This window comes from Amborella trichopoda, chromosome 1, assembly GCF_054954075.1.
Source record: "Amborella trichopoda isolate Santa Cruz 75 chromosome 1, AtrichopodaSantaCruz75HAP2 v2.0, whole genome shotgun sequence".
Classification (NCBI taxonomy): Eukaryota; Viridiplantae; Streptophyta; class Magnoliopsida; order Amborellales; family Amborellaceae; genus Amborella; species Amborella trichopoda.
In genome coordinates, this window is record NC_142336.1 from 37,899,853 (window position 1) to 37,926,495 (window position 26,643).

Below are 26,643 nucleotides of genomic sequence, written 5' to 3' on the forward strand. Positions count from 1 at the left end.
TAGATATAAAGATAGATTTTGAGATAATCCTAATAACATTTTACATCAAAATTATATACCATCATAAAATTTGAAGGCGCACCTTACCTCTACAGCTACGATGCATCCGTATGCCAACTACACCCTTTAGAGATCCAATCTCTTTCCAGTCTCATCCATGTCCATGATCAATTAGAATCCTGGTTCATTCAAATCCAAATTGTATTCGAATTTGAATTCACCACGTAAAAATATCCCTCCAATTTTCTGTCTAGGCCAACCTAATAGGCATTCTCTAATTTGTAGGAGATGCTCGTTTAGGAATTGACCTTCCCTGTATGCCAACTTCTCCCATTCATCCTGCAGTGAGATCATGTCATCAAAAAAGTCTATCTTTCATTTGGTAATCCATCCATGTCAGTGAGTATTGTCCCATAAAATACCAAGGAAATGTGGCGTGAGACCTATGTATAGCTCTTAAATGCACCAAAATGCCTACACCTAATTCTTTTGTAATTGAACATGAGAAATACTTTAATGATGAGGTTTGTATAATGTGCCAACTTTATACTATAGAAGTAAGGCGCAACTTAGAACTATGTTGTAAGGGGCAGTTTCGGTGTCAAAAAAGCCTTACAAAGATATAAAAATATATTCTCACTCTTAATTAACAGTTTTGAAAATGGACAGTCCAGATAATACATTACAAGATATACTATTTTTATGACTTGAAATCTTTTGTTTTTTCTTTTTCTTTTTTTGTTCCACATCCGTAACAACATTTTTCAATGGGTTTTCGAAATGTGCCTTTATTATATAGTAAAAAGTGGATGCATTATATAAACGTTTTCCATACTTCAATGCCAACATGATTCTACCATTCTGGAGATTCTTAAATTCGGGTCATTGGGATAGAAGTGAATACTCTAAATTTAAAGAGTACGGTTTGCATAGAGCCAAGGCTAAACAATTAAAGTAAAGTGTGCCTTCAAACAGTGTTGAAAATGTGGTTTCAATATTGAAAATCTTTGTGATAGCCTTAAAATATATTTTTATTTTGAATTATAAAATTTAAAGCTTCAAAAATAATGTAGATCAAACATAAATATAAAAACTTGAAAATCTTGAAAATTGACGGTCCAAAAATATGTTACAAGATGCATTATTGCCAAATTGACAGTCTAAATTTTAAAGGATGAGCAATATTGGATGGTATCTTAGAACAAATATTATGGATGAGTTGAAAATGGAAATACAAAACATACTCCGAACTGCAAGAGGGAATAGCAAGCCAGGAATTTTTGCAGGTGACAGGTACCATCAAAAGAAAAAGTGGGTCAGGACACCCCTTAGCCATCAAATCATTTTAAGTGTGTTTGCCCTGCATCATGGCTCAAAAAAACACCCTATTTAACAATTGGCGGCAAATCTCAATTTATACCCTATTGATTTTGGATACAACTTGTGTTAAAATTAAGAACCTTAGAGTGATATTCCTCATGTCTAGGCTTTCTATGATATTCCACTTGACTCTTCGAGTAAAGCATGGAGTGAAAAAGATTGTAGTCGACGTCTTCTTGAGTGAAAAGGTCATCATGTTGCCCATGAATGATGCTCGCAAACTCTTGTGCTAACTGTTACTGAACTTGCTTATTAATGTCCTCAACTTTTTTAAATGGGATCGAGAAATGGATCTCGAAACCTCTCTTCTGTGAGCCTTTGTCACGGTCATAGGTTCACCAAAATCATAAAATCTACGTAAACCTTGCTGAAATCAACAAATTCTAGGCTAAATTCAGCAAAACATGGCCTGAAATCAATGAATCTAGACCTTAATTGTAGTTTTCCTGCTTTATTGTTGAAAAAAACGTTAGCTCTAATACCAAATTGAAATATGGAAATTTGAATAACAATAAAAACATCAAGATTTTCGAGTAAAATCCACGCAAAAACTTGGGAAAAACCTTAGGGACCGTTTGGATAGGAGGAATTTAGGAATCTTAGAAATTTAAAATCCAAAGAGATCTATGGATTTTCAATATCAAGGATTTTTGTCATGGATTCTTTAAATCTCTTGGTTGAATAAACTATACAAAATTTTTGGATTCATTGCAGTCACTTATGTGTCCATTGTTTGGTAACAAAACTTGATACAATTGCTCTCTCTATAATATTTATATACTTTCTCTCTCTAAAACTCAAAATTTGGGATAGTGTATCTAAAAATTTTTAGAGATAGTTACGCTCTCTCTCTATTATTTGATATGGTTTGTCTCTTTAAAATTTTGAAATAGTTTATTTATTTAAAATTTTATACAATCTCTAAACTTTGATACACTTTCTCTCTCTAAAGTTTAAAATTCGAGATACATTCTCTCTCTAAAAACTTAAATTTTGAGATAGTTTCTCTCTCTAAAAATTTCATGATCTTTCTCTATTTGAAATTTGATATAGTTTATCTCTCGAAAATTTTAATAAACTTTTTATTTCTAAAATATAAATTTTGCAATAGTTTCTCTCTCCAAAAAATTTGAGCTAGTTTCTCTCTCTAAAAAGTTTTAGGTAGTTTCTCTATCTAAAATTTGATATAGTTTTATTGCTAAAATTTTCATTTATTTTCTCTTTCTAAAATTCAAAATTTGAGATAGATTCCCTTAAAAACTCAAAATTCGAGATAGTTTCTCTCTCTAAAAAATGAGATATTTTTCTCTCTAAATGTTTTTTTGGCCGTTTCTCTTTTTAAAATTTATAGTAGTTTCTCTGTAAAAGTTTAAGAATACTTTATCTCTCTACAATTTTAAGAATACTTTCTCTCTCTAAAACTTAAGATATTATATAGTTTCTCTCTCTTAAAAATTTTGGGATAGTTTTTATTTCTTAAACTTTTTAGGTACTCTCTCTAAAATTAGATATAGTTTTTCTCTCTAAAAATTAAAATATGAGATTGTTTTTCTCTCTAAAATTTTTGAAATAGTTTCTCTCTATCTAAAAATTTTCATGTACTGTCTCTCTCTAAAATATGATAATTTCTCTCTTAAACGTCAAATTTGAGATAGTTTCTCTCTCTGAAATTTTGAAATAGTTTTTTTTTCTAAATTGTTTTGGTATTTTCTCTCTCTAAGATTTTGACATACTTTTTTTCTGCAAAAGTTAAAATTTGAGATAGTTTATCTCTCTAAAATTTTGTGATGGTTCATCTCTCTAACAAAAATTGGTACTTCTCTGTCTGAAATTTTAACATACTTTCTCTCTCTCTAAAATTTTAATATACTTTCTCTCTCTAAACCTTAAAATTTGAGATAGTTTTTCTCTCTAAAAATTTTGAGATAGTTTATCTATTTAAAAAATTTAAGTACTTTTTCCCTCTAAAATTTTCTTACCTACCAAATGTTCCCTATGTTTTGGGTGAAGGGAACCAATGAATGAAATCCATGAGCATTAAAAATGCAAAAAAACAAGTTTTGGTGTGAAAATGATATCATAGAAAAGTAGGTCTTCATTCCATGATTTGATTTTCCTGATTTCAAGTATCCCCGTTGTTAAACGATCCAAACAATGGATTTGGCAAAATCCAATATATTAGGAGTCTATGCCTTAAAATCCATATACCCAAGGCTCTTAAGTTTACTCCTCACTCAAGCTAGCTTTGTCTTCTCTGGTTAGTTTCTAGGGAAAATTACATACATAACCGTTATATTTTACATCATTATGGATGTACCAAATCGTTTCTGTTATTACATGTATGTCCGCTTTTTATCTTTTGTAATGCAATTTTTTTTAAAAAAGATGTTTTTACCATTTTTCGGATGATGAACAACGGAATTGGAGGGTTTTTCAGATGCTCAATATCAGAAAATAGGCTGAAAGTTTAACGTTCACATTCTCATTTTTGGCTGTTTAACATCCGAATTAAAAGGTTTTTCGGATGTTCAACATCTGAAAATAGCTCGAAAGTTAAACTCTCACATTCTCATTTTCAGTCGTTGAACAGTCACATTTTGCAATCAAATTTTTGGATATTGAACATCCAAAAATAGGCCGAAAGTTTAACGTTCACATTCTCATTTTTTGGTGTTAAACATCCGAAAATGGTTTCAGATGTTGGAGATTAAAAAATAACGAATTTTTAAAAAAATTATGTTATAAAAAGAAAAAAAAGAACATACATTTAATAATGAAAACTATTTAGTACATCCGTAATAACGTAAAGTATAATGAATATATATGTAATTTTCTCTAGTTTCTATAATAATCATGAGTCAATGTTCAAAAGACTATACAAGTAGGAAATTGAAACTTATGTACTAACTTAGGCAAAAAAGTTTACCATTAAACAATATTAAAAATTACAAAGCTACCTTTATAAATAGTAACTTGTGACCGCTGCCCATGAACAATAGCAGGTGAATAGAAATAAAAAATAAAAATAAAAAACACCCAAGAATTCTTAAAAACTTAAAAACCTGGGAACGTATAATATACGACCATATATTTTTTGTACAAGGTAGCAATCATCTTTAGCCACTAAATTTAAAATTTGGATATCGAGAATAATGCACAAAATTCACGGAAAATTTAATTGCGCATTGCCCCTAATCAATGGCACAACCTTAGCCATTCGATTTTAAATTTAATGGCTATGAACAAGTGTGACCACCTTGTGCCAAAAGTAAATGGTTTCATCTTATATTTTCTTGGAAAAAACCCTAACAAAAAATTCCAAAACCAAAATTAAAATATATAGATTTTGAAACTGAATAAAAATTTAAAAATAAAAATAAATTTGTTTTGCATCATTAAAAAATCTACATCATTTGCCCTCTATTTTCTAAAGACATGCCCTATTTTGAAAGAAAGAACTATGTGATATTTTATCAAGGAATTATATATATATATATATATATATAACCCCTTTTGTTTTGACAAAAGATCACTTATAGGTAGCCCTATTACAACAACATATACTTCAAAATAAAATCAACATGGCAATAAAACCAAGATCTTAAAACTTAATGCCATTGAAATAACAATGCACTATGCTTTAGAATAAAAAATAAGATTGTAATAAATAAAAGAGAATAGTGCTGGAGATTACCTCAACCAAGCTTATTACACCCCATACCGAGTCACCACCATTCGATGGCACGGGATCGACGATCTTGCTTCAATATCAAACCAGGAAAATAAGTTTAGGCCAAGCCACACCAATAGAACATGAATCACTTTAATCACAAACTCAAACCCTAGCTGAATTTTCTTAGCAACTTAGTTTGATAGAGATGGTTTTTTGCTAAACCCTAAAACCGTTAGTCATAAATCCATAGTTGAGAGATAGGAGAGAGAAGAACACTATAACCTAACCTTTAGGTTTTTTCACAATGTGGGAGAGAGAGAAACTTTTTTTAAGAGAGAGAGAAATTCTAAGTGGGATATGAGAGAGAAATATGGAACTAGGTACAAGAGATAAGGTGTAGAGATTTTTTAGTAAAGATAATCCATTTTTATAGGCTTTGAACAAAATTAATGTTTCTTAGTCCTTGGCTTGCCTCTTCTTATGAGATTGAACATAGACCATCGTTTAAGGGTGACTTGTGGGGTGAGAGATCTGAGCCATCCATTTTATAAATGAGCCATCAACATTATGGAAGCTACATGAATCCTTATCCCCCTTTCCTAAACCATTTTCCCATCAATAGAAAATAAGTTAAATTAATTTTAATTAAATATTGTGCATTCCATAAAATAGCACATCTTTATACATATTTTCCATAAAATATATATCAAGTCAATATCTACTTCCATATTAAGTCAATATATAGCCAATACACATTTAATCCATAATTTGACTACATGTCACAATTTAAAGTTACCAAAACATAAGGTCACATGGACCACAAAACAAAACTTTCCATAAAATAGAAAGTAATAAGAGGTGGGGTGTGCCACCCATGGGAGGCACTATGGGCCCCACCTTCTAGAAACCATGTGCACAATGAGCCCCCATGATTATTATTTTTTTATGTATTTAAAATTAACAAAATAATTTTTAGTAAATATTAAAATATTGTAAAATCAATATCTTTAATTTTATAAATCCAAAAATTATAAATAAAATATCCAAAGGTTCATAAAAATTCAAATAATAATTCTACAATAATCATTATCATTAAACAAACGCAATTAAATTAATTTGATGGGAAAGGGATCTATATGGTTTAGGAATTGAATCAACAAGCATGAGACACTTCACCTTCAACTGTGGACTACAGATTATTTTTGCTTTATCAGACCGACCCAGTGTTTCCCATGACCCAAGGTTCAAGCAGAGGCTCATTAGTGGGTCACCAAAGTCTGGCTGATGAGCCAAGGGATCGCAATCCCAATATGTGGATCACAGGTCCTCCCCTAGAAACGAGTCCAGGTCACCAAGACCTGATGCGACTACTGCTCTATGACGCATATGGGGATCTCTCGGACATTCATATATCTCACACTAAAAGATGGATTTCTGGCTTTCCCAAATGATCTATCGATATGCATGTCGTGTAATGGCACATGGATGAAGTTTTGTCCCCCGTCTCCTTAGACTACCATCACACACAAGGGTTACACAGTCCCTCGGCTCACGCATCCGGGCATATTTTTCAACCTCATCAATGACTAACATGAATTTTTTCCAACCGACTGGCCTGTCAAGCACAGTCCGGTATCTACAAACCTCGTTTGCATGGTATGGTCCACAAGGGACCACTCCTACTAAATTCATGTTCCACTATATCATTTCATTTTACAAACACTTATGAATCCTGTAAAGGCTATATAAACCCAACAAACTTGTCCCTAAGGAAAGGGTTCCCTTTTACACTTGTCTCTAAAAATTAGAGTTCCATTTCGCTGAGACATCTTTTGTCCGCAGTCGCTCTTGAAATGTCGAATGCCTTTAAATTTGAAATCATCTTTTGTCCTTTTGTCCACAGTCACTCTTGAAATGTCGAATGCGCAAATCTGTACATCGACTGAGCAAAGCCCCTATGCTGAGAATTGAATTTAGCATATTTGGCATTGTCATTGTTTTTAGCATATTTGGCATCCCCCTTGGAATGGTCCAAATTCCAACAAAGAATATCACTACCTATTTATTGGAAAAATTTTATGAGGTTCACACTTTAAAATGTAGAATTAAAAAGCACCTCAAAAATCCTTCAAAAAAATCTGTTTTTCATGTTGAAAAAATAACTAATTGGTCACCTTGATATTAAGATGTATGGATGTGAAAAAAAAAAAAAGATTTTAAATGCCAAAAAATAGTACATCTTGCAATACAGTATGTAGACCGTCTATTTTCAAGATTTTCATATATGTATAGATCTACTTGATTTGAACTATTTTTAGAGTTCAGAACTATAAAAAGAGATGAAAAACTATTTTTACACCATCTTAAGGATTTTCGATTCTAAGATTACATCTTATGATAAAATTTGCAGGTCCGCTTTTTTTGATTGTTTAATTTTTACAATCTTATACAAACCACACCCTTATTTATTAAATTGTAAGAAGTTATATGAAAAAAGAATTTAAAAATATCTCTTTAACTTCTTGAACAAATTTTTCACCTTCTTTTCAAATTCCTTTTAGAGTCGTAACATAGAATTACACATTACATGCCCATTGTTTATTTAGTCGAACATTCGTCCTTGCTTACAAACTTTCTACAGCAGGCTCTCGATGGGACCCATATATTTCTCTAGCGTTTCCAAAAACGATCAATAAATTCTGCCAGTAGACAACATGAGATTATTTATGAGTGGAAACATCCACGCAATTCTTTATTTTCGCCCATAAGTTCATCACCTTCCAAAAAAATTGGGTGGCATGCATTTTTCAACAGCCACGACGGATATGCTATATCCGTAACGATCAAAAAATTCATATAGAACCACAATGGACGGCGTCAACTGTTGCGAGTCCATTCAATAAACCACCACAAACATAACAAGTCTAATAACATTGACTAAATACTGTAGCATTTCACCTATGAGTATTTTTGAAGTTTTCCTTTATTAGGGACTGATTTTTGCAGGCAGAGGAAAAAACTTATTGAATGCTCATTGCATCGAACCTCGTCATAACCATTGCGAAAAGGATATGCACCCGGCTGCCACCAGGCGAGACGTGGCTTAAAGCCCTACCAGGCGCAAAAATGGCCCCAATTGATAGCCCGTCCCAGAAGCCCGAGGCCTGGCCTGGACCATTGGCAGCCCTATATGCACCAGCAGAAGATTGTCAAAACCGCCACTCATATTAATTGGCACTATTCATGGGAAATTAAATACTTTCCTCATCCTGGAGAGATATTGGATAGCACCAACCCAGTGATTGTTACACGAACAGTTAATATCATAAAAAAACATCCAAAGAAAAGACAATCGAAAGGCCATGGTTTTCACACTGTTTAATACTAATTATTTCCATAGTAAGTTTACGCACCAAGTTGGAGTTGGAGTAGTAGTAGAATTCATGGGGGTGGGTTACAAGATGAACAAGGTTGAAACCCTCTCAATGGCATTCTTTTATTGAATAAGGTTTATATAAGGTTGACACCTTATATTTGTAGAATTAAGGTCCACCTAAAAAATTCATCAAGAAAGGCTGTTTCGATGATGTTAAACCATCTAATTGATCACTTCAATATGGGAAAAAAAATTATTTATCAAAAACAGTAAATCTTGCAACATACTATCTGGAGCGTTCAATTTCAAGATTTTTATGCGTTTATAAATCTGTAAAAATTATTTATCAAAATAAATAAATCTTGCAATATACTATCTAGAGCGTCCATTTTCAAGATTTTTGTGTGTTTGTAAATCTGCTTCGTTTCGGCTATTTTTCGGAGTTTAAAATTGATAATTGGAGATGAAAATAGATTCTCGGGTCATCCTAAAATTTATTAACAAGAAAATTATATCTTATGACTATGTTTGGAGGTATGCCTCACGTCAATTGTTTAAGGTTGTGACCTAATGCACATCACACCCATTTTTTATTCAACCCAAAAAAAAAAAAAGAGCTTATTTTCGAGAGGACAAGTACCTATCCAGTCCATTCACTGCAAGATACCAATTGTGTTACTTTAACATTGAAAAACAATAAAAACGAAAGGAAAAGAAAAACATAAATTGAGAAAAAAAAGACCAAAAAGAGATGGTTTTGGGATCTACTTCTCTGACGCCTCTTTCTTGTTGACAACAGGTTGGACTGACGCAGCTGCCTCCAATGCCTGCCTGAAACCATCTGGAAGAGGAATTGGCCTGTGGCGTGGAACATGCTTGGGTCCTGGAGTGTCATCCTCAATAATCTCACACTTATAGTCTTCAGGGACACCCCAAGGATCCCATTCTGAAACATAAAAAACATATATATCAAATGGATGTACAAGCAATCCTTTTATCTCCTTTATTGGGTGAAGGCATCCAAAATAGAAATGAGCTTCTCCATGAAAACTACATCTGCAGTGTCGTCCTCTATTACTAGATATTTTCAGAGACGTGATTGTGCATCTATGCTATAGAATATTGATTAAAAGGGAAGTTATCAATTCACACCTAAGAGATCAAATATTTGACATTTTGCTCATCACAATTTCCAAATATTTATGACCATGATATGTTCTTTGATGGACTGTTTGAAATTTCATCAAATAATCATCGGACATCTGAAATTAGATTAAAAGAACCAAGCGGAAAGATTGATTAGATTGGAAGACTTCTTGCTTTGCTGCACATAGTGTTTAAAATGGAATTTGCGCATAAAAGTTCACCATAGGCATTATAACCACAACATGTATCAGTATAGATGCTAGGTAATATTAAGGATCTTTTTAGATTCTATGAATTGCGTATCTAATACTATATAATGAGATCAGCAGTAAACAAACAATGCATACACCCACCCAAAACAAAACAAGATTACTCTTAGTTTCTCTTTTTCTGTTCTCACACACTGGCTAGCTACTCAGTGTACTCGCAAACAAACATAAGCGATAGCTAAAGTACCGCTACTTTCAGATGTCCACACATGCACAAGAAAAACAAACATACAGTTTATGAGCGGATACATGAGCCTTGAAGCCTTGCTTGAGTTATTGAGCATGCAACAATATTGAGTCTTAATTGATAAGCTGGTCTCAGACCTGCTACCTCAAGGTTGCACAGCAAAGCACTTTCCAGTAATGTCATGGGCACAAAATGCCATCCTTTCTTCAGGTCAAGAAAGAATGGAAGAATTTTATATTTTATCTAACAGCAAGCTATCATATCTTCAATTTTTCACTCTAAAAAGTATTGTTTGTCTTAAAGATCATGGTACACACATTTAGACATCAGTTCTGCTTCCAGGGATTTCACTGACATATCTCCTTATCTCTCTTTCTGCTTCTCTAAACGTATCTACAACTAGATGTAATCTTTTTTTTTATGGGATTGTATACAATAGTACTATTTACCTTTGATACATGAAGGTCACGATTACTTGTAACCATCCAATGAGAAATCTAATGGCTCAGATGTGTCACAAAGTTCGAAAAAATTTCTTTTGACGTTTGAGCTTGATCAATGGAATAAATGCAGCCATCCAATTTCATATCCAATCGTCAAGATTAATTGTGATCACGTTGTACCATAGGTAAATGGTCTCATTGTATACTTTTCTTTTTTTATTGGTTAGAACTAGCTGCATTTTATCTCATAATATTGCAAATTCTTCCACTACATGTATTGAGGATTTCTTTAAGGTGCTTGAGTTCAGAAAAAACTTGAAACTAAGACAAATATTGGGGAGGAACATTCAACTCTCTAATGATGCCCATAAAACCTGGACGATCAATCCACATATGTTCCAAGACTAAAAAGGAATCCCTCTTTTCTCCAATCCAGCTTCTTCCACCATCGTAAACCCCAAATTGATACAGCCATGATATACTTTTTTAGTTATTGCAAGAACCCAAGTACCTCTTACGGATCCATGAAACAACTCTCAGTAATCTTTTTCCCTTTTTTGAAAGATACAGAGTAAAACAATCAACATATTGATATTTGAAGGAAAAAAACAAAACATTTTACCCAAGTAGATGGCCATTACCACTAGGGAATCATCATCATCATCAGAGCCTCTTCCCCCACTATTTGGGGTTGGTTACACGATCCCGGTCCGCTATTCCGAACTGTCAAGGGCCATAACCTCAGTCAGGCCTTAAGTCGCCAAATCTTGTCTCACTACTTCCAACCATGTCCTTTTGGCTCTACCCCTTGCCCTTTTTGAGCCTTCCACTGGATCCTACTCGCACCTCCTAACAAGTGCCATTATGGTTCTGCACTGCACAGATACAACCCACCCAAGTCTACTTTCTCTCACTTATCCTATTGGAACCACACTTAAGTTCTCCCGAATGTATCCATTTCGAATTCTATCCCTTCTTGTCTTGTCATTCATCCATCCCAACATCTTCATCTCAGCTACACTCATCATATAGGTATGTTGTTTCTTGTTCGCCCAACATTAAGCCTCATAGAGCAAAGCTGGTCTCATAGTTGTCCAATACAACTTCCCCATCGGCTTCATTACTATGCAGGGATCACACAAAATTCAGTACGTGACATCTTCCTCAATCTCTCCATTTTCCTAAATATTGATTCAATATATCGAAAGTGTACGCTTTGGGTATTTTTTGGTTGTCACTCTTAACTACTTCCTCGTCTCTACTCCTATTATTACTAAACTTGCGTTTCATATACTCTGTCTTAGTGCGGCTAATTTTAAAACTTTTAGATTTTAGAACATCTCTCCAAAGTTCTAACTTTGTGATGATGCCGATTGGGTTTCATCGATCCAAACTATGGCCTTTGTGAATAACATACGCCACGGTACCTCAACTTGTAGGCATCTTGTTAAGTCGAAGTCGTCCATAAATAAGACAAAGGCATTTAGGCTCAACCTGATGTATACCAATTGTCACTGAAAACTCACTCCTCTCCGCTAATTGCTCGTACATTAGTTAGTGCTCCTTCGTGCATATATCTCACCAAGTCAATATATTTGGAGACTCATTTCTTTTTCAAAACCCACCAAATTAAATCTTTAGGTACTTTACCATAAGCTTTCTCTAGATCAATAAAGACCATGTGGAAGTCCTTTGCCTTCGCCCTAAATTTCTCAACCAGTTGCCTAAGTAGAAAAATAGCCTCAATTGTTGACCTCCTTAGCATAAAACCGAATTGGTTTTCTGATACACTCGTTTCATGCCTGAGTCATTGCTCAATCACTCTCTCCCACAGCTTCATAATGTGGCTCCTAAATTTGATCCCATGATAGTTTGCACAATTTTGCATGTCTCCATTGTTTTTGTAAATAGATACTACAATACTTTTCCTCTATCCATCTGGCGTTTCTTTTGTTGTCAACACATTGTAGAACAGCTTGGTCAGCCAGTCAATGCCAATCTGCCCTACGCACTTCCAAACCTTTATCGCAATACCACCTGGTCCTAAAGCCTTTCCTATCTTCATCCTCTTTAAAGCTTCCTTCACTTTTCATATTCTAATTCTACAAATGTATGTACGACATCCGCCCTCATTTATACCAATGATTCCTTCTACAGCTACGTCCCCATTATATTCATCATTTAATAAATTCTGAAAATAAGCTCTCCACTTTTCGTTAACCTCTTCATCCGTCACGAAGACCCTTTGATCCTTACTTTAATACATTTAATATGGTCTAGATCCCTACACTTTCTCTCTCATTTTTGCTAATTTCAAGACATCTTTTTTACCTTTTCGTGTTCCCAGTTTACTACATAGAAAATTCACTTGTTCGACCACCTAGGCTTTCGCCTAGGCAGAAAAATTCAACAAATGACTCGCTAACGAGGAGGGACTATTAGGCGTCCTGCTTCTAGGCTCCCACCTAGGCAAGCAAGGCACTACAATCTAGGCACCGCCTCGTGACAACTTGCAAAAAGGCAAAAAAAGGTCTCAACAAGGGTTAAAAAAAAAAGTAATTTTCCCCCCTTAAACTCCCCAAAAACCACTCTTAAATATGTCGAAAGATCGATAAATTTCTTTATTTTTTCGATTCCTTCCCAAAATAAAAGCAATAGTTCGTGGGTGGATTAGGAGATTCTAGTAGTTCATTTTGAGGACTCTTTGCAACCCAATAGACGAGGTTTGCACCGACATTGATTTGATTTTGATATTTTTAAAGTATTCTCATATTTGAAAAAGGGTTTTGATTTGATTAGTTACAATGTATTACGTTGTGAATTATTTTATTTTCTTTTACGATATATTTACATGTTTGTAGTTGAAAGATTGATTTTTTTGTGATTAATTGAATGTTTACTCATTTGGACGATGAAAATAGGCAAATATCACATTCGTTTAGGAATAGTTGATTCCTTTTTTGTACAATGTCTCATGTTTAGATATTCTATTATTTTTGTTTTATTTTATTTGATAAATTATTGATTATGTGATATCTTAAAGAGTTAAGTTTTGTGTGAAAAGTGAAACTAAGATATTATATATTCAATTAAGTCTTACTGTTTTAAAACTAATATCTTAATGATATCACATATGTTACATCCTTAATTATATGATATCTTAATGAGTTATGTCTTGCTGTACAATTAACATAGAATCATCTTAATCTTATACATTCATGTAAAACTAACATAGTACCATTTTTGGTTTAGGCAGGGCGAGCAGGGGGGGGTGGGCTTTCAATTTTTGTGACACTGGCCTTAAGTTTAACCTTACTTACGATTTGTTTGGCATTTTTTTTGCATTTTTATATTTTTCTAGGTTTTAATCATTTCTATTACATTATCAAGTTTTATAACATGATCGTTTTTTGCTAATGGCCTTCTGCACCTCATCACTCCATCACCAACTTTCTTTATCGGAATTTCTTATTCCTCTAGTTTATCTTAAAACATCTTCTACTACTTTCCCAATACAGTCAGCCATCTCATTCCACATAACATTGACCTCATATTCAAATTTCCATTTTCCTTGTTTAACTAATTTATCCCTAAATAAATCTATTTTGTCATTTTTTAAATTCTACCACCGAGTTCTTCTACACCTGTTAATTTCACCCCTTCTCTTCCATCTCTTCATGCTAACGTCAATAACTACGACCCTATATTGGGTAGTCAAACTCTCTCCTGGATTAACTTTACAGCCATTACATGATGGACAATCTACCTCCTTAACTAAGAAGTCTAGTGGAATTTTATATGATCCACTTTTGTAGGTTATTAAAACTTTGTCTCGCTTTTTAAAGTAAGTGTTTGCTATAGGTCTTAGGCCATAGCAAAATCTAGAGTAGCCTCACCCATCTCATTTCTTTCACCTAACTCATGTCCACCATATACCCCTTCATATCCTCTACTATCCTTCCTTACATGAACATTTAAGTCCCCTCTTAAAAGGTCATGTCTCCATTTGATATGTTTTGGACTAGTCCATCCAAGTCCTCCCAAAATTGTCTCTTAATTCTATCCTCTAGTCCTACTTGTGGTGCATAAGTACTGACTACATTAATTATCTCTTCCCTTAATACAAGTTAATTGATCATTGCCACTGAGAAATTCAGTCTAGTGCAGCATATCAGCATATCTCCTAAATTTGGCCAATAAATTCCTTATAGATCAGGCTCTAGACCAGTTTGGTCAAAAGGCATATATGAGCACTTCCCAACAAAGAGCGCATACAATGCTCCCAGGGAAGCAATACCGTGCATCTACTCAAAACACCTATTTAGGAAGAATTTTTTAGTCTAAAATTTTGGGAACCACATAAGAATCACAAGATGATTATTTTCAGAAGAAAAATTTTGGATTTTGAGTTTCGTTACACTCAATCTTGAGGCATTAGTTTTTTTTGTTTTTCAGTGCATAGAGTTTATTTCAGAGATTCTTTTTACTGAGATTACTTTATAGTTGTAGAGATTACATCCCCAACATTTGAGATAATCTCTACATCCCCAACATTTGAGATCCAAACAATATCACTAGCATGTGTTGTGCCCGAGGGAGTAAATGGATAGTATACTCATGAGAGAATAGGAAATCTTTTAGGCTCACAGTAAGACATAACACATAGAAACTGGGTATCATTAAGAGGAAAGTGATACTCATGACATGTAATTCCACTAGCAGACCCCATGACTAAGCCTATAGCCTGTGAGTAGTATAGGGCTTGTCTCAAGAGGTTGGGACCTAGAAGTCCCTGATTGATTTTCTGCACCATTAACATTGTCAAACTCTTCCTACACATGGATGTTTTTTTATCAACGTTTACCATTTATTTGAGAGATTTAGGTATTGTGGTCCGTTTGATGCACACACATGATATGATTGGACATTCACACTTGTGTACTAGGATGCAAACTTGTTCATTGTTACATATATCCTCAGTAGGCTTAGACATGCACGAATGTGTGAGTATCACATAAAATAGAAGATTGAGATGAGATTCCATAGTTAGGAATCAACATGATCCATATGAGTATATCACCTCACTGGCTCAGGTAGTCTGTCTGATAGCGAGGTGTGAGCATCAAGGATGTTCATGTCAGTTGCTCAGGTGTGACCAGGGGGTTGGATGCGACGAGATGCATGATTGCGACTGAACTACAACGTGCAAGGTGTAAATTTGACATGGATCCCTAGTATTGTTTAACCATTTATACCATGGTGTGTGACTTAAACCACAGGCTTAGCGAGACCACTCCTACCGTAAAGGTAGAGGTGTATAAGATGATCTATGGTCTCTATTACACCATGCGAGATATAGCTTGTCACTTAGTGAGTTAGTGACCCTCAGTGCCTTTATTGACCCAGTGACTATATTCAGAAGTGGAGACCTGATGTTGCTACTTTAACGTGCTCTCCCATGGTCATATATAATTTGGCCGGGTCAGGGGCAGAACTAGGAAAGCAGTCAGGTCAAAATGGAATAGTAGTAGGACTAGGGGAAGACTATTAGCATCACACTCCAATTGGTACCTAGACAAATAAGAGTCCTCTAAAGATGCTCATCAACTGATCGACAACAAAAGGCTTTTTATCCTAAGTGTTCCTTTGCAAATATTTTCAAAAACTTAGTATAATACAATATAACATTCTTGTTATTGAATTGAGAACAATGATTTATTAGATGAGCTGAGTGGGAGTACATAAAGGGGTTGAATCATCGCCTGAGTATAAAATAGCTCCCGAGAGATTAGTAGAGATACTCAATCCGATGTGGTCAAATGAATCTAGGGCTGGCTAGAGCATTTTTTGAATAAAGTGAGAAGAGGTGTTCCACGTTAGTTTGGTGAGACCTAATGGGGTTCTCTATGCAGAGATGCATTACTCTTTACAGTCTCATGGCGCATTTCACAATGAAGTACGAGAGAGTTCTTGTGTCATGTTGTATCACCAAATGATGATTATGGGAACTGATATCTTTTGTTGCACCCATTGCAAGACAAGTGATAGATGTTAATTTGGAGTCCGCCCTCTGCGTGAAATTTTCAATATTCTTAGTGGCTAATAGAGAAGATAATGTACATGGCATTGTTGGACTTGTTAGCGGTAAAAAGAAACAATAAGGGAATCCCATGTGATATGGAAGTTCCAAATGGGAATAAAATTGAATTGAGGTAATATTATCCAAAATAAAAAAGATAACTCCTCTTTTGGATCGGATTCTCTCACAGAATATTTCAATATAAAGGTGCTATGGGAGTAAAAAAGACGAGAAGTTTTTAGGGACTTAAGTGCCTCTTAAAAAGGATTTTGTCTCTCCACCTAAAAGCTTCCCTCTCTCCTAGTTTTCTCTCTCTAGAAACCCTAGGATAAGAAAACACATATAGGTGATTCAAGTGCTCTCAGACCTTCCTCCAAAGGCTCCAAATTTATGCCATGTATACGATATTTCCAGTTCTAGTAATCAAAATTCAGCCTCTCGCACAAACTCTCGATCAGAAAGAGACATGCACAAAAGGAATGGAAAGAACATACAACTACAAGGGAAGAATCGGATTTGGAAAAAGGTATATGATTTCTATCCAATCTGTTTATTATTGTGATCCCACTGCTTTCGAGATTCACAGTAGAATCTTACACTATTTCATGAAGAATGGACTCATGGGTTAAATAGATTAACCCCTAGAATAAGTTTATAGTGATAGCAGCCCATACAAAGAAGAGAAATACACATTAGCACTTTATTAAATCAAACACAATATTTAACAAAGAAATTTGATTAATCAAGAATAAATTTCCATGGGAACAAGGCTCTTTACACGATGGTCAAGGTAGGTAGAGCCACAACATGATGTCAAGAGTTCTAGTCCTGCCGGTCTTAAATATGGTTCATGTTTAGTTAAAAATGGAAATGAGTCCACATATTTCTTTAGATGTAGATAACCATTTCATAAACCGCATAAAAATTATTGTGGTTGATGATGGTTGAGCATTGTTTGATTATCATTTTGGCTTAGTGATGAGCCTCTCTCTCCCAAAGCCCTCTCACTCTCTCCCCCCCCCGAGCTCTCTCTCTATCTCTTGCACTCTGTGTCCCTAAGGGCACGGAATAGGTTTGATGCAATGACCATCTAGGCATGAAAGAGGTTCAGAAAAGAGGTTTGATGCAGCGGCCATTAGAGCACGAAAGAGGCTCAGAGAACATGTTTGATTCAGTCACCATTAGGGTATGGAAGAAGTGTTCAAAAAATAGGAGGCTGGATTGCTGAGAGGGAACATTGGGGTATGCATTGTTGCTCTTCTTTTGTTCCATAAGAGAACATAAGTAGAGGCATTGTTTCAAAAGGCGGACCGCCCGATGCCTAGGCGATGCAGAAGACTTGGGCACCTCACCCAAGCCTAAGTGGCCAAATTAGGCGGTCTGCCCCTGGGCGACCGACGGCCTACACCCCACCCAGGGGTGGAAATGCCCCTTGTTGAGGGGCATTTTTTGGTTTTTTTTGGAAAAAAAAGTTTTTAATGGTGGGTTTTAGGTTCATTTGAAATCTAAACGCATAATAGCCCATTTTAGAGAGAGAGAGAAAAAAGTCAAAAAGTGATTTTCATTGGATTGAAGAGTTTCTCAAAGTTACAAGAAATGGATCCAAACATCACCCATTGAGATTAGATATCGTTTTGGAGTTTTTTTAGGCATATTAGAGGATGTTTTTGAAGATTTTAGCACTACAAAACATTTCAGAGGTAGAAGTTTGGAGATCGAGCAATCAAGTAAGTGCAAAATTGTATGCTTTAGATTGCTTGTATTATTTTGAGATATCCTATTCAGGATCTAATCGAAGTGGTGATCCAGGTTGGAAATATGGATATAACCCGAATCCTATAGATAAAAATAGTATAAGATGTAATTATTGTGAAAATGATACAAAAGGGGGCATAAACCAGCTTGGTCAGTATTAGGGGGAATGTTGCCCCTTGTAAAAACATTCCTGAAGCTATCAGAGAGGAGATTAACTAATATGTGAGTTCAGTAAAACACAAACAGGAACAAAATACTTGTGATTTGGATAGGTGTATTTCTGGTTATGCTAGAAGAGGTGAACCGGGTTGGAAATATGGTTATAACCCGAAACCAAACGATGAAAATTGTATAAGGTGTAATTTTTGTGAAAAAGATACCAATGGGGGTATTAATCGATTCAAGAAACACTTTGCCGATATTAAAGGGAATGTTGCTTCCTATAAAAAGGTTCCTGAAGATATTAGGGATGAGACTAGACAATATTTGAATCTAGTAGAACCAGAAAAAGAAGAAAATGAGCCTTGTTCTATGGAAATATCTTCTCTAGGTTTTTCTAGAAGTGGTGATCTGGGTTGGAAGTATGGTCATAACTGGAATCCAAATGACAAAAATCATCTTCGGTGTAATTATTGTGGAAATGATACTCATGAGGGTATTTACCGGTCCATGAAACACCTTGCCCATATTAAGGGGGATGTTGCCCCATGTAAAAATGTTCATGAAGCTATCAGGGAGGCGATTATACAATATTTGAGTTCAGGCATCAGGTAGAGCAGCCAAGACTCCTAAGGCCTCATCTGCACAAAGTAAGAGGGAGGTAGAAGAAGAGCAGGAAGAAGTAGATTATGAAGAAACAGAGGAGGACGAGCGTTGTGTTGAAGAGGGAGATGACTCTGATGATGATGGCCTCGAATCTGATGCATATGAGGCTTACCCTACTCCTTCTGATGATTATGATCATGACCAAAGAATGAAGATGTTTGACTCTTGGTGTTGGACTATTGAGTCTTAGACTGTATATTTTGTTTTTCTTATTTTTTAGTTTCTAGTTCTACTATCTAACTCTTGTATGTATGCTTGTATGGTTCCAGCATTGTGTGAAAATATGGATTATGGACTATCTAAATTCTCCTCATTCATATAAATATGGATTATGGATTATGTGTTATATAGTCATATTGTTAGACACATAAGATTGTAGACATTTTTCTTTCTATTGGGCTGCCCAGGTTTTGAGCGTCTACCTAGGCACTGGGCGGCTTGGATCCCCATGGCCGGGGAGGTGCTGCTTAGTGTTTTTTGAAGCACTAGGTGGAGGGGGGCGAGGGAAGGGGAAGACATAGGGCCTTGTTGTAATGTGGAGCACAGCTGCGACACAAACTCTCTCCCAAGATTTTCGAGTGTTGTGATTTTGATGTTTTGAAATTGGAGTCCTCTCTCACTAGATTTTGAAACCATTATAGGGACAACAAAAGCATAAGACTTCAAAAGATACTAGGGATTTATTACTAAATGAAAAGGAGGGTTTGAGAGCCACACAAAGTTGAGAGTTTTACAAGAGGCAACAACAGAGAAAAGGGAGAGAACTCCAAGCTTGGCTGAGAGAGAGAGAGAAAAGGAAGAAGGGGAAAGACAAGGGGGGTGGCACTACCTATGTGCCTCTATTGGAGATAGGATCAATGAAGAGAAAGAGAGGATGCTGATGAGAGAAAGAGAAAATAGGAGGTGCCTATGTGCAGGTAAAACGAGAAAGTGGACAAGTGAAAAGAGGGGGTAAATACAGCAGGGAGAGATAAAAATAGAGAGGAGAGGGGTAAGAGAGAGATGGGAGCCCTGATTATTGATACTAAGAGAAAGGTATAGGGAGAGTAAGTGAGTTGGGGGACGAGTAGAAAGAGAGTGAGAAAGGAGCATTTCGTGGACAGAAAAAAGAGGACTTACCCTTTTCTCACCAGTGCTTTGGCCCCTAAACCATGGATGAGCCATTATTTGACATGGGTATCAACACATTACCTAAACGACAAATAACCTTTGTTTTTTTTTTCATCCATGGCTTGACCCTCTAAACAATTGCTTGAAGTGGCATCCAAACATGTACCCTAGTGCCCGCAACTATCAGATCCTCATGATTTATGACCAAAGATTGCAGAGACACAGACAAACATCACAATTATCGAAAACGCATTAGGATAAGGAACATGTCTAAAAGTTTCAGGCTTTAATTTAAAATCCGAATGACTGATCCATCCAGAAAAGAAGAATTTGAGAAAAAAGGGGCAAAAAAAAAAGAACGAGCTGAAATCTTCAAGAGGCATCACTTGCCACAGTGGATTATGGATAATGGCTGTTGGATGAGGGGCATAGGCAGCAAAACTACCAACATCATTATGGATGAGGGTCTTACTACCAGGAATTGGAGGTCAGGCATAAGTTTTTGGAAAGCAGTCTGGCAAATTAAATGTGTCATACATGTCATGGGCTCAGGCCTTTCAAATAATCTACTCATTTCCTAAGATAAGTCCAGTATTGATGCAAACACAAAGCAGATAGTTTCTTCTAGTATCATCACATATTCTAGCATAAAAAACAAAAACAAATAATGATTTGATTCATCTTGAAAATATGATAGGAGGCAAATGGTGTCCGCCAGCTCTTGCTGTTGTATTATTCATTGAGTTCTTGATCCTTCTCATTGGCACCTATGTTCATTGTGATGTATGAGAATGCACTTCAAGGCATCTACCCAAAAAGAAGTATGCACTTCAAGGTAATCTAGCTCAAGTATGTCTTTAACATACATAGGATAAAAATTCATTAAAACCTTGTTTACACAATGTCATTTTCCATTAAAACTGAAAGGATCACATGAATTTGTGAATGCTCATAGTAAATGAACACTTTTTTTTTTCACTAAGAAATAGAAAGAAAGGTTCAAGCAACCTCAGAACATAACCTAGTAAAACAGGTTATGGTTTTAAGCATGTAAGCAATAGAAAGGAATTCCCTCCCAAGCAACAGAGCTCTCATTGTTAGATTCTTAAGAATATAGGCACAACATAAAGAAAACCCATCCCCAATCCTAATAAGATCGTTGAAAATATTAGAAATCTCCAAGCCAGTGTGATAAATTTCATTCCCAGTTTTGCAACTCATCCAAGTCCACTTCACTCACAAGATTCCCAAGTTCTCTTAGGAAAAACTCAGATCAGATTATATAGACGAATTAACACCTACATGTATTGTAGGTTTTGTGTTAGTATATGTTAGTTATCCTATTTGTACTTGGTGGCTTAAGTTCGATTCCAGCTGTTGGGACAGAAAAAGGGAAGAAAAAAATCATTGCATTAGTGAAAAACTCAAACAAGTCAATCTAAGAACAAATTTGAGTTTCTAATCTTTTTTTTGAGAATGGAACTATCTTCTCATAAAGGCCATATGTGCTGAGTATACCATGCTCAAAGCCTCAAGAGCACAAGCGACCCTAGGAGAAAAGGGAAAAAACATCAAGCACTTTCACAAGAGCATTCAGATGTGCCTTAATTGAGTGTGCAATTCGCTATCCCAGGTCCTGAGAGCTCTGCTTAAACTAGGACACCTAAAGATTCTATAGTATAAGTCTATCGGGTTATATGAAAGAGTCTGTCAGGCTACTCTCTTTATGGTGTATTCCCTAACGCTGCTCAACAGTTTTGGACACTTGATACCCTTAATCACAATATAATTTTTCATAAATATGAGGCACCCTAGTGTGTGTGTGTATGTATATGTCGCTAAATCTCAAAATTGATGTACAAGTCTAGTTGCCTTTACAAAATTGAAAATAGACTCTAGGCAAAACTCTTCTATGAAATAGAAAAACGCGATTTGTCAAATTTTGAAACCCCTTCTTTTGCCTAGGCGTCTAACTCCTCATTTCGTTCGTACCAGAAGTTGTTACGTAACATGCCTCCCTGTGTGAGCAAAGATTTCTTTAAAAACATTATAGTGAGCAAGGGTTTGTGCCCTGGAATATTGTGTTTTTTTTTTTTAATCATGTTCTACTCAACAATTTCCCAATTCTGACCAATATTTCAGAGCCCATAGAGCATGGACCAGGCTACAGCTTCATTTGCATCCCATGCAGTCCCAAATAAATCATCAGACTTGACCAAGATGATCTCCTGAATTCACAGCTCTTGTCACCTCTATCCATACTCCATTACACTTATTCTCAAAATCATTCACAAAGAATTCGCAGAACCCTTTCTTACTCTAGGCCATGCAATGACTGTGACTCTTACGAGGTCTTTATCTGGGCTTGAAATCTTTCCTTACTACAACCCATGCAATGACTACACAACACCCTCAACTAGAGATGCACACAACACCCTCGACAAGAACGCTTCAAAATGGGCAAAGATATGCACACAACCATTGTTAAACACTAAATCTCCTCAGATACTAACTAAAGATATCCACAGTTCAAGACAAAGTGAGAAGACATGTCCAACTACAGGCAAGGCGCTTGAGATCCAAGTGTGAGACATTCCAATTGCTATCTTTCAAATAAAATGAAATCTTGGAAATTTTGAAAAGGAAAAACTAAAATTGAAATGGTATAAAATGAAAAAAATAAATCAATAGATGAGGCAAAGGTTAAATGTAATAAAACTACATCACTCAAAAAATAAAAAATGAAAAGAAAACATTGCTCAAACACGAACACAAACACTCCTTCTGCTTTGGAGTGTCAAGGTGGGATAAAAAGTTGGCATTTCCAACAAACACATTTTACAAGCACATGAAACCATTCATAAAAGTAAAACATAAAGGCCCCGTGAGAGAAAAAATATATCAAAACGGATAAGAAACATATTAAAAGTAAGGAAAATATACAATGAGACCATCTACCTTTGGTACAAGTGGTCACAATTAATCTTGACCATTAAATGTGAAGTTTGGTGGCTGCATTTATTGCTTTAACCAAACTCAAAGTTCAAAAGAAACTTTCGCGAACTTTGTGATACATCCAAGCTATCAGATTTCACATCCGATGGTTATAAGTAATTGTGACTTTCTTGTACCAAAGATAAATAGTCTCATTGTATACAATCTCTTAAAGTAATTATTTATTTATTCAACATTCTAATGGAAAAAGTATAAGCTATTTTTATTAGAAAAAATATTTCAACAATCAGGTTTATCTTCAGTTTGGTGTAAAAAATCAACATATATAGAGGTTTGAGAACTCATCAAACCCATTAATGAAAGTTGATGTTGGGGCAGTTTGAAGTTTGAACTGACGGCATGCCCCCAACATTTGGACGAACAGTCCAAATTTATGACTCCATTTCTGAGGGGAACTGCCTGGACTTGTGTTCGTTAGCAATTTATACAGATAAAGGAGGTGCTGAAAAGCTTCTCTGAAGCCAGTGGTTCTTCAAATGGAGACAGCATCAATCCACTTAGTTTTTGAGCCCCAGTACTATATCTAACTGGATTCATGAACCAGAAAATTCTGATTCTATTAAACTGAAACTAGGAAACAAATGGGCTAACAGCACAAAATTTCAACAGGCAGACATCAAACAGCCAATTGTTGTCTCAAATTGTTTTTTTGAAGAGAATTTTTGTCTCAAATTGTTCATATAAGAAAGTATAGAAAGCAAGATAGGCACCATACAACCAGATAATTTTAATCTCGAAACGCCTTATAAACGAGCACAAGCGAGATATGAATGAAAATAACAGACAATACACGCCCAATTTTATCCCAGAATGTCTGCATATATAATGAGAAGAAAGTATAACAGGTAAAGAAGAGAAAACAGAAACAGATGGTGAAAGGGAGGGATAAGGAATAATACGAACCGATCATCTTGGAGATAAGCTTGAGCTCATCCTCCGCTTCCTCGATGAGCTCCTCGACCTGTCCGCAACCGATCCTCTTCTCGATGTTCTCCCAGTCCTGCTCCTCCCGGCAGATCTTGAGGCGATGGTTGGTAAAAGTCTCGACGGCCTTGCGGTAGCCCTCTGTCTCGGGGACAGCCTGAATCTCCTTGAGGGTGCGACTGTAGAGAGAGATGAGGACCTCGCGAGCGTTAGGGACCACCTCCAGGCCCACGATTCCTGTCGTCTCCTTCAACTTCGCCAGCAGAGGCCCACCGATCCTGCTCCCCAGACGAAACATCCTCCTCCACTTCTCTCTCTCTCTCTCTCTCTAAGTTGCAGGAGGTTCCAGTTCCAGGTATCAAGGTGCAGCAGTGCAGTGCAGATGGAGAAATGCAACTTTACGAGCAGTTTAACTGTGACAGCGTATTTTATGCTCCCTCGGGGAACATATACTATACACGTACTCTTCCAAAACACTTATTTTGGGAGATATTTTTTTAATTGAAATTTCGAGATCCATCTAGTTATAATTAATTAGATAGTTATTTTTAAAGAAAAAAATTTACATTTTGAATTCTTGAACAACTATATCATTCCTTCTAAAAACTAAATGCTTTTAGTAGCTATGCTAGTTTATTTTCGGGCATATAGAGGGTGAGATAATCTATTGAAAAAAAAGAGTAGGGGCAGTCTTCCCAGCTAAATTATCCAAAACAAATTTAATGTGAGACAAATGTTTTTTTTTTTTTCCTCTTTCACGCTAGTTGTCGGTTCTAGATATCACATCCTAAAATTTGTGATTTAAAAGACTTTTCCACTGTAGGCATTTTATGAGGGAGTAGATGGATATTATACTGTGCTGGAAGAAATAAATCGTTTGGCTTTAATCATGACTAATAATTAATATAAGATGTAGTTTATATGTATAGTAGGTCTTATGAAATAAAATGAGAAATCATCGCTAATATAACTTAATTTTAAGAAAGCCATAAAAAAAACTCAAACTTCTCAAAACCTTGTCCACACCTTTCTTCACAATTTTTGAGATTTTTTGGACAAAAAATACTATGTACGATAGTCTTTCTACCGTAATATATTTATATTTTGAATATATTATAGTAGAAAGACTACTGTAATAATGTGAAGATACATTACGGTATTTCGAATATTGTAATGAACGTCAGGATAATTTAAATACCATGAAATATTTTAATTATTTTAATATATAAATATATTCTACTCTAATGATTTAAAAAACTTCAAACCTAAATTAATATCAGAGCTACCCTCAGCTCTCTTCGAAATCAAAACCAAGAAACTGGATCAAACAGAGAAAATATCATTACCAAGAAACAACAATAAGAAAATGAAGCCCAGATCAAAAAGAAAATGTCAATATTTTTACATTTTCTCTCTAAAGTGAGAAAAGACAAACAGTAAACCAAAATACATAAATATGGTGAGAGAAAGGAACAGGGCGATCTCCAGCACTTTTACAGAACAAATGAGAAACGATAAGAGAGAAACAGAGAACCCTCCTTTCAATTTATTTTTCTAAAAACTTTTTGTCTTCCATTCTCGGTTTCCGATGCATTTTTCACAAAAAATGAATCAATTTTTTTTTTTTTTCCCTATGGGAGGAAAACGAACATTCATTGCCTTATGAACTCTGATCAAGAAAATTTTTCGGATTTTTACAGGTTATAAAAGTTCTCTCTCTCCCTATGTAAAGCATTTTGTTTCCTTGAAAAATTAAAGTTGGACCTACTTTCAATTATTTGCCGAAACGCTCTGGTTGTGTCATACGGTTTTGTGTACTCTGAACCTGTGACGAATAACCAGTAATAAGAAGCTATTGAACGGGGCTTGATCAGAGAGGAATTGAAACCTCACCATTTTTCAACATTCCTCTTCCATTTCCCATGAATTTTATCTCAGGATGAGAACCGACAACAAAATGCTTAAGTTTATGGAATCAAACAAGTAAATTCGAAGAGAAACTAAAATCAAAATTTTATCCCTTGGTTTTGATTTCGTGGAGTATGAGAGAAGAGGGGTAACGCTGATATTAGTTTCGGTTTGAAGCTTTTCAAAGTATTGCGATACTAACAATTTCGTGAAAAATATATTTATGTATTATGGTAATTAAAATACCTTAATGTTTTTACAGTATTTAAATTATGGTAATGTTCATTACGGTATTCGAAGTACCGTAATGTATCTTCACACTAATACGGTAGTCTTTCCACCGTAATACATTTTAAATGTATTACGGTAGAAAGACTACTGTAAAAGGTATTTTCATCAAAAATTTGGAAAAAAGAGTGTGAACGAGGTTTTGGAAACTTGGAGAATTTTTTACAATTTTCTTAAAATTAAGGTATATTAAGGATAATTTCCCAAAAAAAATCTCTCCTCGAGAACCATTTGGAACATTTAGGCATGGGAAAATGATAGGATG

General features: G+C 35.3%; 1 protein-coding gene and 1 long non-coding RNA gene across 3 annotated transcripts; both read right to left on the reverse strand.

Annotated features, from left to right (window-relative positions):
- Window positions 1-5,141, reverse strand: LOC148783818 (uncharacterized). 2 transcript variants are annotated; one of them, XR_016053733.1, is made up of 2 exons: window positions 5,075-5,141; window positions 1-339 (listed from the first exon to the last, which is right to left on the reverse strand). It is a non-coding gene; the product is annotated as an uncharacterized LOC148783818 (long non-coding RNA). The 2 variants fall into 2 exon arrangements; XR_016053731.1 differs by lacking the exon at window positions 1-339 and adding an exon at window positions 1,264-1,747 and having other exon boundaries at window positions 5,075-5,137.
- Window positions 5,142-7,776: 2,635 nt separating this feature from the next.
- LOC18433184 (putative NADH dehydrogenase [ubiquinone] 1 alpha subcomplex subunit 5, mitochondrial) lies at window positions 7,777-24,549 on the reverse strand. Its single transcript, XM_006843279.4, has 3 exons — window positions 24,162-24,549; window positions 9,198-9,375; window positions 7,777-8,239 (listed from the first exon to the last, which is right to left on the reverse strand). Exons 1-3 carry the CDS (start codon window positions 24,478-24,480, stop codon window positions 8,074-8,076), a joined length of 663 nt encoding a protein of 220 aa, XP_006843342.2. The 5' UTR covers window positions 24,481-24,549; the 3' UTR covers window positions 7,777-8,073.
- Window positions 24,550-26,643: the final 2,094 nt, after the last annotated feature.